The sequence below is a fragment of the Trachemys scripta genome, chromosome 5, assembly GCF_013100865.1.
Source record: "Trachemys scripta elegans isolate TJP31775 chromosome 5, CAS_Tse_1.0, whole genome shotgun sequence".
NCBI classification, from domain to species: Eukaryota; Metazoa; Chordata; order Testudines; family Emydidae; genus Trachemys; species Trachemys scripta.
In genome coordinates this window covers 89,315,333-89,333,835 of record NC_048302.1, presented here as the reverse complement: position 1 = coordinate 89,333,835, position 18,503 = coordinate 89,315,333, and the positions used below count along the sequence as shown (strand labels likewise).

The 18,503-nt window shown below is 38.2% G+C and overlaps 1 protein-coding gene across 9 annotated transcripts in view; it reads left to right on the top strand.

Annotated features, from left to right (window-relative positions):
• The window catches only part of FIP1L1 (factor interacting with PAPOLA and CPSF1), a 76,300-nt gene that overhangs the window by 14,049 nt on the left and 43,748 nt on the right, over window positions 1-18,503 (top strand). For 3 of the 9 annotated variants that reach the window (XM_034771908.1, XM_034771909.1, XM_034771907.1), the window contains exons 6-11: window positions 1,003-1,110; window positions 2,092-2,222; window positions 2,517-2,585; window positions 6,062-6,171; window positions 6,828-6,965; window positions 8,748-8,855. In XM_034771908.1, the coding sequence (XP_034627799.1) occupies window positions 1,003-1,110; window positions 2,092-2,222; window positions 2,517-2,585; window positions 6,062-6,171; window positions 6,828-6,965; window positions 8,748-8,855 (664 nt within the window). The remainder of the gene's footprint in view (window positions 1-1,002; window positions 1,111-2,091; window positions 2,223-2,516; window positions 2,586-6,061; window positions 6,172-6,827; window positions 6,966-8,747; window positions 8,856-18,503) is intronic. The other 6 variants (XM_034771916.1, XM_034771915.1, XM_034771911.1 and 3 more) reach the window with 5 other exon arrangements.

The following is an 18,503-nucleotide window of genomic DNA, read 5'->3' as shown; positions in this document are numbered from 1 at the left end:
TTCCAGCAATGATGAATGAGCTACAACTACTTAGATAATGAGTTAACAAGATGCATAACAGGTGTCATGACTTGGACCGTTGTCTTCCCTTGCTATATGTCTAATTTAGATGGAATACTGCTTGGAGAAGAAATTTTTTTTTAACTGTCTGTAAAGTACCATGTATATCTATGGCACTACAAAATAATTACGATTGATCTGCTCAAATTAGTGAGTCGAATTACATGGCAGAAATATATATATAATTTAAGATCCAATATACGCTTGCATTTTGTTATAAAATACTACTATATGTAAAGCTTTGGATGATATCTTCTTGAATGTGGAAGGGCCACGTGATGTCCTAAGTGCAGTGGAAAAGGTGTGGTGCCACTTCAAGGCGAGGGCAGAGCACAGAGAAGCCATAATTGGAGACTGCTCTGTGAGCGCATGCATAGAGCACAGGTCAGATTGCAGTAGAAGGGTTTCAGCATGTGGCTCTTCAAATGGTCTGTACCCTGACCTTTTGGTTTTGGGGCAGGGGTTGCCTGAGAGGAGGATTTGTGTTTCACAGGGACTTTTTTCATGTCATACACTTAAGTTTATTGGAAACAAGAAATAACTGTGATGCCTCTAAAACCAGTCCTCAAAACAGCAATTATGTTAATTGAAATTTCAGATAAAACAAACACATGTATAAAACTACTGTTTTATGAGCATGTACAGTAGTTAAAGTCTATAGAAATTAATTGCAGACCATGTAGTTGCTATTAATTCACTATAGGTAAGTTGGAAGGATAAAATGTGTTTAAGATAGTAAAGAAAATTATTTCATTTAGATTACAAGCTCTTTGGAGTAAGGATGCTTTCTTCTTACTTGTCTGTAAAATGCCTAGCACTCTAGTGCTGAATAACTTGTCAAAAATAAAATTTTAATTTTAGAAAAGTCACATGAAAAGTGTTGCATTTATTAACTTATCTCTGTAAAAGGGATTTTATGATTTTTGTTATTTTTCTTTATAGGTGCAAAAGTCAAGGGAGTGGATCTTGATGCACCAGGAAGTATTAATGGTGTTCCACTGCTGGAAGTCGATTTAGATTCTTTTGAGGATAAACCTTGGCGAAAACCAGGTAATATTTCTGCATGACATTCTTATTGCATAATAATGTACGCATCAGTTGAAATATAGGTATATTTAATAGATTACTTTCGATAGTTTTTTACCCATAGCAGATTAATTTAGTGGTAATGCCCTACAAATGGAAGTAATATACACAATTGTACTAATGTTTAATTGTACAATTAATGAGCTAAATCAACCAGTCCTACTTGAAAAACCTGTAAAGGGAGACGAGTTACTTTGATGAGACTGTATTAACCTACCTGGAGTTCCAGGGTATTCACTGCAAACGCCTGTCAACGGGTGGGGAAGGGATGGGAAGTGAGAAGGGGGCATAGCATATGCCAGCTAAATTCATGGACATCCTGAGAGATCCATGACTGGAAAATCCAAAGTTCTCTGGGGTTGTTGCCATTGGCTCCATGCCTGCATGTGCTACCAGAGATAAAGCAGAAAGTAATGTTACTAGCAGAAAAAGCTACATAGAATGGTTGCCCCGTGGCTCTAGCCACTCTCTGATATATTTTATTGATGCAGGGGGCACTCACAGACTTTGAGGAGAAGACTGACTCTTAGGGTCTCTGCATGTGTTCATTGTTTTCTGCTTACCCCTCTCCCCATACATATGGCAGAGCCAGATTTGTCCAGTATTTGCATTCATCCCTCTGAACTGCTCATTGGAGTATTTTGTAAATTGCTTTAAAGATGAAAATGATGTATTTACAAAGATGTAAGAGGCATATTACTTTTTGATTATTATTTGAAGCCTGATCTCTGCAAAATTGGAATGTATAGCATCACCAGAATAGACATCAAATATATTGAACTGTAGAAGGTTACATATTATTTGGTGTAAGAAATTTATAATTCTTAACATTGGGACTTTTCCCTGATTTCTGCTTCTTTCTGTTGCTATAAACAAAGCAGAAATAGAAAAGGAAAGATGAGTTATAATGCTTAATTCTTAGAATTTGTGCTTTTCTGTTTGAAGGTGCTGATCTTTCCGATTATTTCAATTATGGGTTTAATGAAGATACCTGGAAAGCTTACTGTGAAAAACAAAAGAGGATACGAATGGGACTTGAAATTTTACCAGTTACCTCAACTACAAATAAAATTATGGTAATTAATTTTTTTGTGGTATTCCATAATATGTAAACAGCCCCCCCCCCCCACATTAAGCTGTTATGGTGCTGTGTCACTGTTTGTGTGTTAGAAACACTCTTCTGTCTGGTACGATATCATTGTTAATAAGTTCATACCTTATCTTTCCTTTCCCGCCACCCAGAATCTTTCTCTATTGTTTCATTGTGCGGATAGTGGCACTGCTAGGCTGTGACCATGTGTTAGTCATGATGTAGCCCATCAATTCAAAGTTGTGTGGTATCTTAATGGGCAATGTGTTATTTAACTTAGGCCGAAGACAATTCTATGGAAGTAACACCAGGTGCAGAGGTTCAAGATGGCAGATACAATCTTTTTAAGGTGAATTTTAGTAAACTTTCCTTGGTTGCTCTCATTTTTGTTGAGTATTGCTTCCCATACCACTCCCAAGTGATAGAGGCAAGATTGAAGTGGACATAGCTATTTTTCTAAGCTCTCATCTTATATCAGTGACTTTCAGTGTATCTCACAAACTTGCTGAATTAAAAAAAAAAATTGTTTTTGTCATCACTGCTGCAAGCATGTGAGTTAATGGCCTAGTGCACTAACAACTGCTAAGTGAAACTATACTTGCTTTATGTGGTGGTTTTATTTTTTTAGTTATAGTGCATTTGTTGATGCAGGTTAAAGAATTCCTGCAGAGGTTCTGGAGAGGCTTTTGAGATTATGGCGTGATATTTTACTCCACAGCCTTCTAGTTATTTTACTTTGTTTTGTACCCTTCATCCTTGATGAGTCCGAAATGTGAAGATGTCTTTTCTTTTAAGTTCTTCTCTTGTCTGATGTGAGTTAGATGTACTCTGCTTTATTTTCCGTCTGATATTTGTCTAAATGAGGACAAACTGCAATAAGAAAATATCAGTATTTTAACAGAAAAACAGCCTAGCTACCTGTTTTTATTTTCAGTAGACTGGCATGAAGCATTGACTTCAGTTTTCTTTTTTTTTTTTTTTAAGTCACTTTTTAATAATTCAATTTATATTAAAACTGCTTTTAATATAAGTAAGTCTGTAGATTCAGTTGAAATACTAAAGTCATTTTATTTTGGTTGTTGAGTTATAATGTGTGTGAAGTATTTCATTCTTGAACTTCATTAAAACCAGTTCAGAACAGATCACTGCTGTTTCTCTATTCCATGCTACAGTAACAGAAACAGCAATTGTAGTCAGGGTAGGTTTTTTTTGTTTGGGGGCGCCATTTCTCACTCCTACGTTGATGTATTGTCCACTAGTTTTCTTCTCTATCTCAGTGAGGATATTCTTTACAATAGCTTCTGTAGCTTTTCTTTCCTCCATGTTCATCATGGCAGAGTTCAGGAAATGCAAGGAGTGTGGTCTCCCATTGCAGCTAACCATTACAAGGTCAGACTCTCTTCTGGACCTGCTGCTTGCCCTGGTAGGGGGAGATTTAAGTGGTCTGACTCAGAGGCTGCCTCACTTGAGTCTGAGGATTGAGTTTTGAAGCTCTAATAGAAAGCCTGGGGGCAAGAGCTAGTGATCTGTCACTGTTTAGGTAAGTATTTTCATCATCTAAACACAACAGATTGTTTGCCATGCGTGTCTTTCAATTTCCCAGAAAAGGCACGTAAAGAGGAGGATATGTACATATCTCCTATAGATGTCTGAAGACAAAGACACTTTTTCTTTGAAGAATATAACTTCTGTCTGGGTTAGTACAGAATCTGTCATTTAATATTAATCTTGTTAATTTCCCCATAATGGAACCATGAATGAATTACTTAAGATAATAGCTTTTATTTGAATATAGTTTGTTCATAACCACTCCAGACTTCGTATTTGAGCTTCGATTACAATTAGAATGTGACAAAACAATTTTGTAAATGTATGGTTTTAGTTATTGAAATAGCATTCTATGGCTGATCATTTGAAGGGTATAAACATAAAAGGGCATACGTTTGGTTATGATGAGAAAATAGAGTAAGCTGAACAGGGTAATGAAGAACAGGCTTAATTTTATCATTTTGTTAACATTTTTCATTCTCCATTGAAACTATAAAAGCCATATTATTTGCCTTCATATTGTAGGTTTAGACTAGCCCTGAAGTAATTAACAAAATTAAAGCTTGCAGTATTTTCACATTTTTCAGAATCGATGGGCCAGTAGAAATCTTTAGGGATTTTATCCTTCACCTGAAGAGTCTGTAATAATTCGTTATTAATTCAGTTTTTCTAGCTATTATGCTTTTTTATTTCTGGTTAAAAGGAAGGTCGGTGAGCTACAGCAACATACATATTCTGGCTGAAAACTTGAACAATTATGCCACTCTTTTGCATGTTTGATTAGAAATTTTCTAATGTTAAAGTATTTGTGTAAAATCCAGTGTGACCATGGCAACAAAATGTTGAATACAAAATTACTTTACTATACGGAAATAGCTCCACAATGATTTCTCTTTAAGCTGATATCCTGTGAGGTTAAAGAATCCAAGATTGTTTATTGTCACTACTAATTACTTAAGCGCTGAAAATCTCTGAGGTTTTGTACATAAATGTGTAAAGGAAGACATAATCCTTGTGTTAGACTATTTGCCTTCTAAGATTGGACTACTGTGCCAGTATGGAGCTCTGTTTAAGGCATTGGGGACGTGCAAAGGCTCTGCAGTCCATTGTCATGTGAAAAGTTACAAGATCAGAGCCTATATGGAAGTATACCATGATTTAGCTAAATTCCCATATAATATTTTGAGATATTGGTATCTAAACAATCATCCAATAAATGTTGTTAATAAATGGAAATTATTTTACAGATGTTAAGGACTGGAAAATTGTGTGTATTGTTTAAAAAACCATAGGAAAGACTTTTTGTTGTTATGTTTCTCATTCTGCATTTAAAATTTTGGTTCTTGATCTACTTATTGGCTAATGCATATCTCATACAGTATACTTAGAAAAGTCTTAGGTTTTTTTCTGGCTCCTAATTCTACTTTTGCTACTGCTTTTCCAAAGAGAGTCTCTGAAGAGGTGCTATATGTGTGTTGCCAGCACCAGTTAGCATGTCCATTCCACTACTGAATCGCTGCTGCTTCTGTTTCTTTCATAGTGCTCACATATTTCCCTAACAAAATCTTTAGGATATTTTGCTTATATACTGTGCCACTGTCAGCTGAAAAATCGGTGGGGAAAAATAGGTATTATAGGTATTTGCATCAGAAGTACTTAAGAAGAGAGAAATCCTACAAAATCTTGCAGTACTTTACAAATGTTTCTACATTTCTAATATTTCTTACTAAACTGTAAATGCCAGTAGCTGCATGGTTAACGTACATGAATTGAATATTCTTGGTATGACTTTCAACAGTGAAGTAATTAATTAGGCTGTAGTTACTGTCTCATTACATGGATAATGTTTTCACTGTGTTTTGCAGTTTGTTTTTGATGTGAAGACTTTACATTCCATTGGTTTTCTTGATGAGTGTCTTTGAAAATAACTTCGATATTTTAAATCTAAATGTTATTTTACAAAATAAGAGTCTGCAGGAAGACTAATTTAACCCAGATTTTATTGTCCTTGGTCATATACCTTAAAAAGTTATAAATTTTATGTTCATTGATAAATGTGAAGCTCTTTAGTTTCCTTTTTTAATGTCAAAAACAATTTCTTGCAAGTAATACTTCCTTGTAAAATGTGGGATTTTATTAACTGTGCAAGAATAATAGTTTTAATATTATTGAAGTTGTGAATCATGTGGTCTGTCTTTCCAGTGTGTATTGTTGTATCGAGTGATGGTACTGTTAAATTTCTGAGGCTGAGCTAATGAGGAAAACATTATTTTGAAGGTACAGCAGGGCAGAACTGGAAATATGGAGAAGGAGGTGGCAGTGCAATTGACCAAAGCTGAGTTTACATCTCCTCCCCCACTATTCAAATCAGTAATCCCGACAAACAGGTCAGTTGGACAATCATAATTTCATAACTTGTTGTAAGGTTTTTTCTTTTTAAAGGTTTTGATCTGTTGTAAAAATAAATTTTTTTTGACTAGTTAAAAATATGAAAGGAAGTATGATCTTACTCAGTTTCACCAGTTCCGAGTGAAGCATTTCTGTTTGTGCATGCAATGCGACTCCTGTGATGTTCCTAAAAGAAATGGTAGGATGACAGACCAGGAAAAAGTGATAGGACCCAACAGGACAACAATGAAAATCCCAATGTTGGTATCTCATATAGTATTTTCTACATAGTTAATTTGGCTCCCAAAGTAGCCACCAAAATGTCTCTTGTCTACACTGCAGTATTGGCACTAACACACACATTTTTTCGAAATAAACAAAATTTAGAGTTGGAAAGCTAGAATAAAAACAACTCGGGGCTCCTGGCATCTAGTCCCCACCCTGCAAGGTATCTCTTGCTTTCTTGCACTTGGTTGACATTTAGCATACTTTTCTTAAAAGTGGAGGAAATAACTTCATTACTGTAGTATTGTTCCACACCTCCCTGGCTTTAATATGTACTACTTGTGTCCTTCTCCCTTCAACTCTAAGCTTTACTGTGTTTGTGATTATGAACTTGGCTGTCTTTGGAGTTCATGACTCTACTTTGTTCTAGTTATCAAATGGTCCTGAAGAGCAATTCTGCTGGCAACTCAAAAAACCTGAAGGCATTTTATCATAGTATCGTAGACGTTACAGATGATGGCAGTGGAAATGTATTGAATCATCCAGTCCCACTCTTCCCCAATTCAAGGTTTTTTGCTATTCATTTTTTAGTTCTATGTCAGGAGTAATTTTAAATATCCCAAAAAAGGGGGCTTCTATCACATTTTTGAAAGGCTGTTTAACAGGCAAATACATCTCTCTGTAAAGAAATCCTTGCTTGATATTCAGCCAAAATGTTCCCCTCCTGTTGCTCTGAGTTATACTCCATTGTACTAAACTAAATAGTTCTTCGCTGTGCTTGGGGCTTACACTGTTGAGATGTTGATAGGTTATTTTCAAGTCTCTCCACCAACCTTTAAAAGTTATACTGTTTCTTGGATAAATAAACTTTCCTCGTTTATATATTCTTCCAGCCCCCTGACAATTTTTATTTCTCTTATCTGAATTACCTGTAGCTTGTCTCTATTGATAATGAGATTCCCAGACTGAACACAGTATTCCAGGTGTGATTGCTTTAGAACTGTGCAGAGTACCATTGTTGTTCCATGATATGATACCTTGTGTAACGCAGCCCATTATTGCATTGGTATTTTAAATACTTTAGATAGTGTTAATGAATTGCTACTAAATTAGACTTTTTAAAATATATATCCATTCAGCTGAAAATATGTGGGAAATGTTGGTAGTATAGATATGGATTGCATATTATATGAGTGTGCAGCTTTAGTTTAAGCACTGTATGTGTGTGTATTGAGATTGAATTTGTTACTTTGTAAGGAAAATCCCTGTGACATGCTGCAGATGGAATTAAAATTTCATGCCATGCCTCTTCCCTTTCCTAGTGTTCCCCTGCCTACTTTCATTTCCCCTCACATCCCTTATCTTTGAGTCTCAGCTTGCAGCTACCATATTCTGATTTTCCAGTGGTACTAACATCAGTAAACATTGTTTATTAATTAGAGGAGTTATTCTTGAGCAATTGGAGGTGCACTCCTTTTCTTAAAGAGCCAAGTTTACTCCCCAACTTTTGATATCTTTGGGAGTAGAGATTGGAAATCAAACCTGGTTCCCTTGCATGGCAACAGTGAGCACAAATCAGCATGCCAGCATTTATATTTCTATCCATCCTTCCCCATCAGTACATGTTTAGAATAGGTGTGTATATTGTGTGTCTGAATTACATATAAACTTTGTTTAAATCATTGTAATTGCATGTCCTTATAATGGCAAAGCTGACTTTTTTTAGTATTTGATGTCTGCTATTTTAGGATACACTGAGTTATAAGTTGCCATGCCAAAAACAATGTTTCTTATAAGTGGTCAGATGAGACTTTGAAAGAAAAATATTTATACATTATTATAAACAGCTTAGTTTTGGATCATTTGCAATGCATGCTTCCACTTAAAACATTTTTGGTAGAATACAGTAACAGCGGTACAAAGCTCACCACCACCACCACCTCCCTGCACCCTGTTTGTATGTGAGGGAAGGTTACTCTGACTTTTTTTATTGCAAATTAGTGGGTTAATGAAAAAACTTGGAAAACTATTTTAGATGTTCTTATCCCTTAAAATAAGAGAATTTTAACTAGGTACAGATTATTTCAGGTGGTAGGATTGCACTGCAATCCCAGGCTGATGTTACTTGTTAAAAATTCCCAGTGTAGTATGAGGTGCCAGCAGTAGTGTTGTTTGTAAATTTGCTAGTAAAGCTTCTTGTCTCACATAAGAACTCCTGCTAGCTGATATGCTGGGTGGAGGGAGTGGAAGAATGACAGTGGAAATGGGAGTAGGGAAGAGAAGAGGAGCTCAAAGAACAGAAAAGGTAGACACACAAGAAAAGAAAGACCTAGAAAATTTATCTCACCAGAAACAGCACCTCTTCTCAGTCACAGACAAGCACTGCTTCCAGAAAAGCCAGTTCAGGCATCGGGAAGTGGCAGGAGCGATATGGGAGGGCCGAATCACCTGAATTAAGGTAAGAAAAACAAAAAAAATTAGGGCACAATCCTTATTTAACATTTTAATCCCTGCCTTTCCCCTCCGTCTCCCCATTTTTATTTTTTTATTTTTATTTTTTTGTGTGTCATTGGTGGGACATTGTCCCCCTTAGACAGATTTTTGGAAATCTACCTAGTCAGGGCTGCCATGTGGTTTCCTGGATATACTCTTGTGCCTAGATATTGCAGCACATATTTCCCCTTATTTGGGAGTCTGAAAACAGATGGTGGTCTGACCACATAATACATGTGTGTGAAGCAAAAATTGAAAAGCATTTCATTTTAAAAATATTTTTTTCTCTAGTGTTTGAATTTAGAGCCTATTAATTGCTTCCATTCAATGGCTTATCAGCTAGAAAACCCTACTACCCAAATAGTTTTTCCTCTAGTATGTAAATCAATAATAGTGGTCAGCCAGCAGCATGGAAACTGTTGTTCAAATGATACAAACAGAACTATCATTGGCTACTAAAAAGCTAAGAAGCAATTTTAGCCAGGTGGTAATAGATTTTGGTGGCGGGGGGATCATGAATGTACATCATATGAATACTCCAGTATAATGGAAGACTTCCATTTGATTGAATATCTTTAGTGATATCTCATCTATTTGTAGCTCACTTACAAGGTTTATTTAGAAACTGCAGTATAAATATAATCATGTAGAAGGTTAAAGATTATTGAATAATAACAATATGTACTTCTGAAAGAACTAGAACATTATGGAAGTCATCTAATAGATGTCTAAATAACACAGTATTTAGTTAGAAATTTTAGCAGCTTTACAGAGACAGATAATTACAGGATGAGTCTTGTTCTGTCACTGGGCTAACTGTACCTCTGTCTGTTCTTTGGAGTCTTTGTGAGAGCACCACCTAGAGGTGTCAGGCCTTTGGTCTTTACCATTTCTAGGGTGGAATTCCATAGTTTGCCCACTGTCACACCAGGATCCCTTGGGTATCAATCTAACTAATGCAGCAGGTCCTACTGGGGTATGACCCCACAAGGTTTCTCTTTAGGAGCCTGTGACAGCGTACGCTTGCAACGAGATGGAATCAGCTTCTTCAAAACAAAACATGATTTATTTTGCCCAAAGGGTACACAGTACTTAGATCAGTAGATATAAAATAAGAGGCCTTGCATATATATTCCCTTGCCTAAGCTTAATCTCTCTACCCACAGCTCAGGTGGGTCTGGCTTATTTCCCTATCTCTGAGTTGGGAAAACCAGCCTACACTGCTTGTAGCCTTTTCCCTTTGTCTCTGAATGCATCCCCCTGTCAGCTTATTTTTCCCCCCACTGACAGCACCCAAGACCAGCTCACCCCAAAAATGTCTTCATTTCCTGCCAGCAGCACTTTTTTAACTGGTCACAGTCTTTTGATCTCAGTGATAGAAAGTGAAAAGTTCTAGCCTGGATGGAGCCAGCTAGGTAACTGCTCCTTCAGTTGATAGTCCAGCAATTGTGCGCTTAGCTGCTTTGAAGGCGTGTACCTAAAGCTAAATTATATCTGTTATTGTTTTACCTTTCCTGCTCAGTTCTGTAGCAGCCCCTTGTAACAATGTGCACCCTGGACCCCTCTGGTTTTGAACCCTGTTGCCCTCTTCAGTCAGGGATGCATCAGCTTGACGCAACACCAGTGTTCTTTATTTACAGTTGTTTTCCACCATCACTTTCCACCTATGCATAGGTTTGGCAGACAGCTTTGCCAAGTGCAGGCCTGGCCAGCAACAGACCAAGGCTCCCAACTCCCTCTGTGCCTGGCCTTCCTCTTCCGCCGAACCTTTATAGCCCTGGCTAATGAGGCTGGCAGGTGCTGCCCGTTACTAGGCAGACACAGGGCTATCCAGCCAGCCCCAATCCATTCCCCTTCATTGGGGCTGGAGTGGCAGGGGTTAATTAAGTGCTTCTCACTCAGCACCCTATCATACCCTTTTACAGCTCTCTGCATTGGGTCAGGCACCAATATAAAATTGAATAGGGAAACTGATGTTTTACACATCATATTAATTAAAAAAACACCTGCACTACTTACAGCAAATATAAAGCAATGAAGGGAACCTCTTTGAACATATTGATAGCTAGATTGTGAACAGATTCATCATTTATGAAATATATTTCAGACTAGCTTAACAGCCAGCTCACAGAAGCTTTAGGTCTTTGTAGACTATTCTGTTCTCACAGGTCATAGTGGAACATTTATAAAAATGGTATGTTTCAAACAGTCTAGGTATGAACTTGAACATTGAAGTGTGACATTTCTTGCATCTAGATTGTAAGTGATATAGCACATTTTTAGTAATATATAGTGTAACTAACTCTCCATTACTTTTTTGGTAGTATTCTTATGTTGTTTTATCCCTTGTCTGCTCTGTTAATTTTATTATTTTATGTTTCTAATGGATATTTCTATTAGGGGAAAAATGACTTGTCACTTTGACAGTCATGTTCTGCATGGTTCAGAGAAAAAGCACTGTAAGTGCCATAGAACATTGATCTGTGCTTGTTCCTAATTAAATAGGTAAATACCTCAAATTCCCTGAATTAACATTGCAAGATTAAAGGGTGAAATATCAACTAGATTTGAAGTATGTCTGTTCAATAAATGTTGTACAGAATTGAACCTGGATTACTTTGTTACATTTGTTTGCTTACTTGTGCCCAACAATTAACAGCAAGTAAAACTGTCTCAACAAATCCCTGGTCCTTGTAAGGAGATACAGGGTAACAAAATGTACTTATGGAGGTAGGATAAGAAGAAACAAAGAAAAGCATTATTTTATTAGTTAATGGTTTCTAAACCACTATGAAGATGAAGAGCAAAATATAAATGTACAGTTGGTATTGAGTAGCCTAGTCAATAATTGGTATCTTTCAGATTTTATTAGTTTATACATTTGGAAAAAGTTTGAGTTTCTGTTAAACCACACTTCATTGTTCATAGTCTTATTTCTGGCGAAGGTTAAGCGGTTTATAGCAGCTTGAAATTTCTTAAGAGTTGCATTTCTATTTTTTCTTAAAACCTAAACAAGTTCAGCATGCCATATAAGAGAGTCACTCTTTGAACTAGATTTCCTTGGAGAATAGGGATAGTGTAATTTGAATGGTTTATAACTAACCATTCTCTGCTTAAAATGGAGCCATTCACTGTTTATTGCTGGAACATCATTCTTTTTCAAGTTTCAGAGTGGTAGCCGTGTTGGTCTGTATCAGCAAAAAGAACGAGGAATACTTGTGGCACCTTAGAGACTAACAAATTTATTTGAGCAAAAGCTTTCTTGGGCTAAAACCCACTTCATCGGATGCATGCAGTGGAAAATACAGTCGGAAGATATATATACACAGAGAACATGAAAAAATGGATGTTGCCATACCAACTATAACGAGAGTAATCAATTAAGGTGGGCTATTATCAGCAGGAGGGGAAAAAAACTTTTATAGTGATAATCAGAATGGCCCATTTCCAACAGTTAACAAGAAGGTGTGAAGAAACGGGGAAAAATTAGCATGGGGAAATAGTTTTTACTTTGTGTAATGACCCATCCAATCCCAGTCTTTATTCAAACCTAATTTAATGGTGTCCAGTTTGCAAATTAATTCCAATTCTGCAATTTCTCACTGGAGTCTTTGTTGTTGTTGTTGAAGTATTGCAACTTTGAGGTCTGTAATTGAGTGACCAGGGAGGTTGAAGTGTTCTCCGACTGGTTTTTGAATGTTATAATTCTTGATGTCTGATTTGTGTCCATTTACTCTTTTGCGTAAAGAGTGTCCGGTTTGGCCAATGTGCATGGCAGAGGGACATTCCTGGCACATGATGGTATATATCACATTGGTAGATGTGCAGGTGAATGAGCCTCTGGTAGTGTGGCTGATGTGATTAGGTCCTATGATGGTGTCCCCTGAATAGATATGTGGACAGAGTTGGCAACAGCTTTTGTTGCAAGGATAGGTTCTTGGGTTAGTGTTTTTGTTGTGTGGTTGCTGGTGAGTATTTGCTTCAGGTTGGGGGGGCTGTCTGTAAGCGAGGACTGGCCTGTCGAGTGAGGGATCATCCTTCAAGATAGGTTGTAGATCCTTGATGTTGCGCTGGAGAAGTTTTAGTTGGGGGCTGAAGGTGACTGTCCATGTAGATAATACTTCTGGTGTGCATGTGCCCCGTGTCTGCAAGACTAGATTCTTTCTGGCACGCAGGATCCTTTGGGGCAGTGCCTGCACCCTACGTGCCTTTGGGGCATAAAGGGTGGAGCAAGCAAAATTGTCCTTCAATTCCTTCTTACTGCCCATGGCAGCAAGACGGAACCCTTTTAGCGTACACTTACATCTTGGTCTCATTAGGCTAGTTAGTAGTAGTTTAGTTTTATTTATGCCCATTGGCAAAAAAACAAAACCAAACTCTTTCCTAGTAGATTAGGACATATCCCCAGTACTGGAACTCAAGACACTATAACTGAATTAAAGTCTCCAGGTTTTAAAATTTGTCCCTCTTTGTGAGGTTGCTCTCCTGCTCAGTGATGGGCGCACTCTAGGTGCCTCTTGTGCCTTGGCAAGGGGCATGTCTCTGACAAGCTTAATCTGGTGCTCCTTCTCCAAGAGGACACAGAAAGCAAGCGAGGCCTGCCTTGGGCTCTTTCTGCTGGAGTGCTCAATGAAGAGCTTCTTCAAAGTCTGAGAAAAGGAACCCTTGAAGCCTGAACTTTCAGCTAGTGCTCCTGTGAGCAGTGGCTCTGCTTTGAGCTCCTGGGCTCATTTTTCAATTGAAGAGCTTGAACTCTTTGACTACTGAGTATTGAAGAGCAGACAAGACTTCCTCTACCCAGTCATCAGAAAGGGATAGGAAGGAGCATCACTGCAAGGACAAGTGTAGGCATAGGTCACTTCTCTGGTGCTTAGTAAAATGAGGCAAAAGGCCCATCATGCCTCTTTATTGGCTCTTGCCCTTCACTAGAAAAGAGTTCACAGGCTAGATCCAAGTCTGATGGATCCAAGTATGTTGGCTGGTCACTAAGAATCTGTGGTACCATCTTGAATCCAAGGTTCATACTCCTCCCAGTACTACTGACTTGGTACCAATGTCAGCACAGTACACTTGGTACTGATAACCTCGATGCCCATGACTCTGATATTGACCTCCATGGTGCAGATGTTTCTAGCCCAGATTGTCAGTACCAAATGATCTCACGGTGACCCCATAACTGGAGTCACCCTTGCAGGACTCATCTGTGGTTAGAGGTGCATCTGCCTTGGTACCGACTACAGATACCAGCACAATACTGATGAGCTCTCCTGTTCAGATTGTGGATGGGATTTGAGTGTGCTCTAGGACACTAGACAGAGTAGCTCCCTCATTGGAAAAAATATATTCATCCAGGCTTGTAACAGAGGGCACCTAGAGCGCACGCATGGCTCCAACAGACATTGCTGGCCAAAAATGATCCACTCTTGCATGCATGGGGAATATGCTCACCCGGAGTAGAATCCACATAGATAACATATCTCAAAGAATCCCAGTTACTATAAGGTAAGTAACTTAGGAGAGAACTTTTTCACTGTTTGTTTTTCAGGAAGTAGACAACAAATACAAAGTATGTTTTAAAAAGGAAGGATAAATGTCTATCAGGGATGGTCTAGACGGTATTTGGTCCTGCCATGCGGGCAGGGGACTGGACTCGATGACCTCTCGAGGTCCCTTCCAGTCCTAGAATCTATGAATCTATGATTTTGAACTGTTCAATTTGTGTTAAAAAATTCTGTCAAGTAACACTTCTTGCAGCTTCCAATATATTATTGTAACTCCTCACTTAAAGTCATCCCAGTTAACGTTGTTTTGTTGTTACGTTGCTGATCAGTTAGGGAACATGCTTGTTTAAAGTTGTGCCATGCTCCCTTCTAACGTCGTCATTTGGCAGCTGCCTACTTTGTCCACTGCTTGCAGGAAGAGCAGCCCGTTGCAGCTAGCTGGTGGGGGCTTGTAACCAGGGTGGACTGGCAGCCCCCCCACTCCCCTAAGTTCCCTGTGCTGCAGCCGCCCAGCAGGCTATCAATTGCCGGCAGTTCAGCTGTCCCTCCCCCCACTGCCACGTGCTGCTCCTGCCCTCTGCCTTGGAGTTGCTCCCAGAGACTTCTGCTTGCTGTGCGGGGAGGGGGGGGCTAATATCAGGGTGTCCCTCTCCCCCCTGCTCCTGCATCCTGCTTACCCCTTCTCCATATAGAGCAGGGAGGGGACACAGATGGAGAGAAACAGAGAGAGCTTGGGGCAGCATCTGCTGTCTCAACTTCCTAATCCACTTAAAAAGACAATGCACTTAAGAGTGGGTCAGCTTACTTAAAGGGGCAGTGTGCATCTCTCTCTCCCCCACACACCAGGTGTGTATCTGTCTTTGTCTGCTATGCTGTCTCCCCTCCCACGTGTTCGTGTTGCCTTGTGTGAGAGGCTACATTAACAACAATGTGTTAACCCTTGAGGGCTCAGCCAAGTGCTAGTTCATCATTTAGCAGCAAGGCATTCCCTGAGAAATATCCTTTCCTCTTCCACCCCCTAACTTCACCACCTCGACCAAGCTTCACAGTCATCATAGGTGTGAAGCATATTAAACTGTTTGTTTAAAACATATGCTGTGTGTATATCTGTATAATATATAGTTTTTTGTCTGGTGAAAAAAATTTCCCTGGAACCTGACCCCCTCCTATTTACATTAATTCTTATGGGGAAATTGGATTAGCTTAACATCGTTTCGCTTAAAAGTCGCATTTTTCAGGAACATAACTACAATGTTAAGCGAGGAGTTACTGTAGTTACATGTGTACCTCCCTCCTACACAAAACAGACAAAGTTTACTGAATGGAGAAGGGGAGAAGAAAGTGAACAATCTGAGATAAGGAAAACAAGGTCCATGAGCCTTCATATCCCTCTTCCAGTATCTGGAAATCTACACTATGTTGTTTTGGACAGTGGTTGTATGTGTAAAGTATGTGATCTGGAGATCCACTCTCTGGTTCATTTATTTTTGTCAGAATGCTATCCCAGCCTATGCATTGACCCCACCCTATGCATTGACGTTCCTAGAATGTGGTGATAATTGCCAGCGCTCGCCTTGCCAGATATTCAACGTCACTGCTATCTCATGGACCTGTCTTGTGCTTTCACGAGGGGGTCTTGTATAACATGTAAAGATTTTAATTGTGTGAGTTTCAGCATAGTCTCTGAACGCAGACTGACTTCTAACTGGGCCAGTCTGTTTCCAAACTCTGCCTCCCAAATTTGCTTTTAGCGTGTAGGTGACTTAATTGTAAAATCGAGGAGCATGCTTTAAATAATCCGAACCTATTTAACTCTGATTTTTTTGAGCTGATTATCCAGTTTTTCATTCTTTGGATTTAAGGGTTGGTAATCTAAGACTTTTCATCAGATTATGTATTTTAATTGTAAATACTGGTAGATATTACTCTCCCTCTCCCCTCCACTTCCTTTCTTCCTTATATGCACATATATACACACAACACAAATAGACCTCTATTTTTGTCTAAGCACTATATATACACTATTTTTTTTATTCATATAGCATTCACCAGTTATATTTTGCCTTCACCTCCTTTTAGAAACACTGGTGTGATATATTGTTTGGGTTTTTGGCTTAGAAAATCAGCAAATAACTTCTGTGTATGAGGTGTAGTTTCTGTGTTGCCTGCAATTTCAGACCCAAATAGCTAGGTCCCCCATTCTTTTCTTTTCACCCTACCTTCAACCCACTTGTTTCCAAAATGTTTCGATCTCTTGTATCTGTATTGACTAATGTCACTAAAAACATTCATATTCTGTTGATATGTTTTATTATGTAGACTGGCAGCTTTATGACATAATCTTGCAGTTTACTGTATGTAAGTAATGTTTGATTTTCACCTGTGGTGATAAGTTCTCATCCATTTGATTTAATGAATTTGTGTAAGACCGATAAGCTTAGCTTTATGGTAGATGAATGTCTGCTTTCCTCATGGAAGCATATAGTTTCTTCAGTTTCAATCTTTGCTTTTTCTGCCATATAAAACTAAAAAAAAAAAACTTTTTTAGTTCCAAAAGTTAATTTTCCGGCTGGTTAGTAGTAGTAGCTTGGGGCCAAAGTAGTTGTGAATTGTGAAGCTGAGTAGACCTAAAGAGACTTTTATAAGAGACAGTCTATAAGTAGCTATGTGGGGAGCGGAAATTTGATGGAAGAGGGCTCTTCAATCTGGCAGACAAAGGTATCTAGCAGACAAAGTGGCTGGAAGTTGAAGCTTGACAAATTCATGCTTGAAATAAGATGCACATTTCTAACAATGAGGGCAGTTAATTGTTGGAACAATTTACTAAGTTTTTTGGTGCATTGGCAATTTTAAAATTAAGATTGGATGTTTTTCTAAGAGATATGCTGTAGTTCAAACAGGAATTAATTAAAGGAAGTCCTGTGGCCTGTTATGCAGAAGGGCAGAGTCAGTTATCACAATGCTCCCTTCAGGCCTTAGAATCTATGACTCTGTCTCCAAAAGTCCTCTGTCTAATAGTGTTGATTTTTTAATTATTCCTGTTTTTCTCTCAATATGCTCTAAAGCTCTGTTTAATGTCACTCTTAAATAATTCATGCTTTTTGTGACCCCATATAAATTACTAGTTCTTAAAAACAGAAGGATGGCAGAATGTAAAAGGTAGAAGAGTTTCCATTTGAACCCAATTGGCTTTACATCCTGATATTATTCTAAGTACTGCAGTGTTCTGTTACTTGTCTGGTTTACTACTAGCTGGGTCTTTAACTAGTAAAAGAGAATTGTCTGTATATAGTATAGACTTGCATTCAGTCTCCATGATTTGATACCTTGTGATACACTTTCTTTCCTTATTGCTGTCATTTAAAGATTCTGATACTAAAGAGAATAAACCAGAGAAATGAGGCAGCATTGTCTACTTCCTGTTTCCAATTCACAAAATACATGCAAAAAAATTAAGTTGGAGTAAAATAAGAGCAACATATTGAAAGACAAAATGTTAAAATTCTCAAACTGTTTCACAGCTGTATCACTTCATAAAGGGAGAGAGCGAGACTAGGCCCCTGCCACAGTGGGGATGACAAGAAAAATGGGAACTCAGACTTTTTGGACTCCTGCTTCTAAAATGAAAAATATGTGTCAACATCTCTAAGGGACTGGAATTGCTATATTCTGTTTAGTCTGTGTTTGCCTCTTTTAAATGTATATTTAGAAGACCTTGTCTTTCTTCTATCTCAGAACTAGTATCCTTTAGTTTTAGAAGTCCTCTCCAAAATGCAGACCTTTGGGAATTATTTGAAGCTCAGTGAAAATGAGTAGTCCAGGTTTCGTGAAGGGCCATTCTCTCTCCATTATCAGAGCAGTATATCTTATGAGAACATTTTAAAACATCTCAGATTTGAAAGCATGTAGTGAAACACATCTGAGGAAAGAGTACAGAGGTAGGGGAGTATTAGTATGATGCTGAAAGTGGATTAGTTAACTTCATGAGACAGTGAAGAAAAGTCTCTTTGCTAGCATAACTTGTATGTTTTATTAATAATTTGCACTTATATGGTGAATTTCATATTAGGATTTCAAAGAGCATTATAAACACTGAATCTCTCAAAGCATTG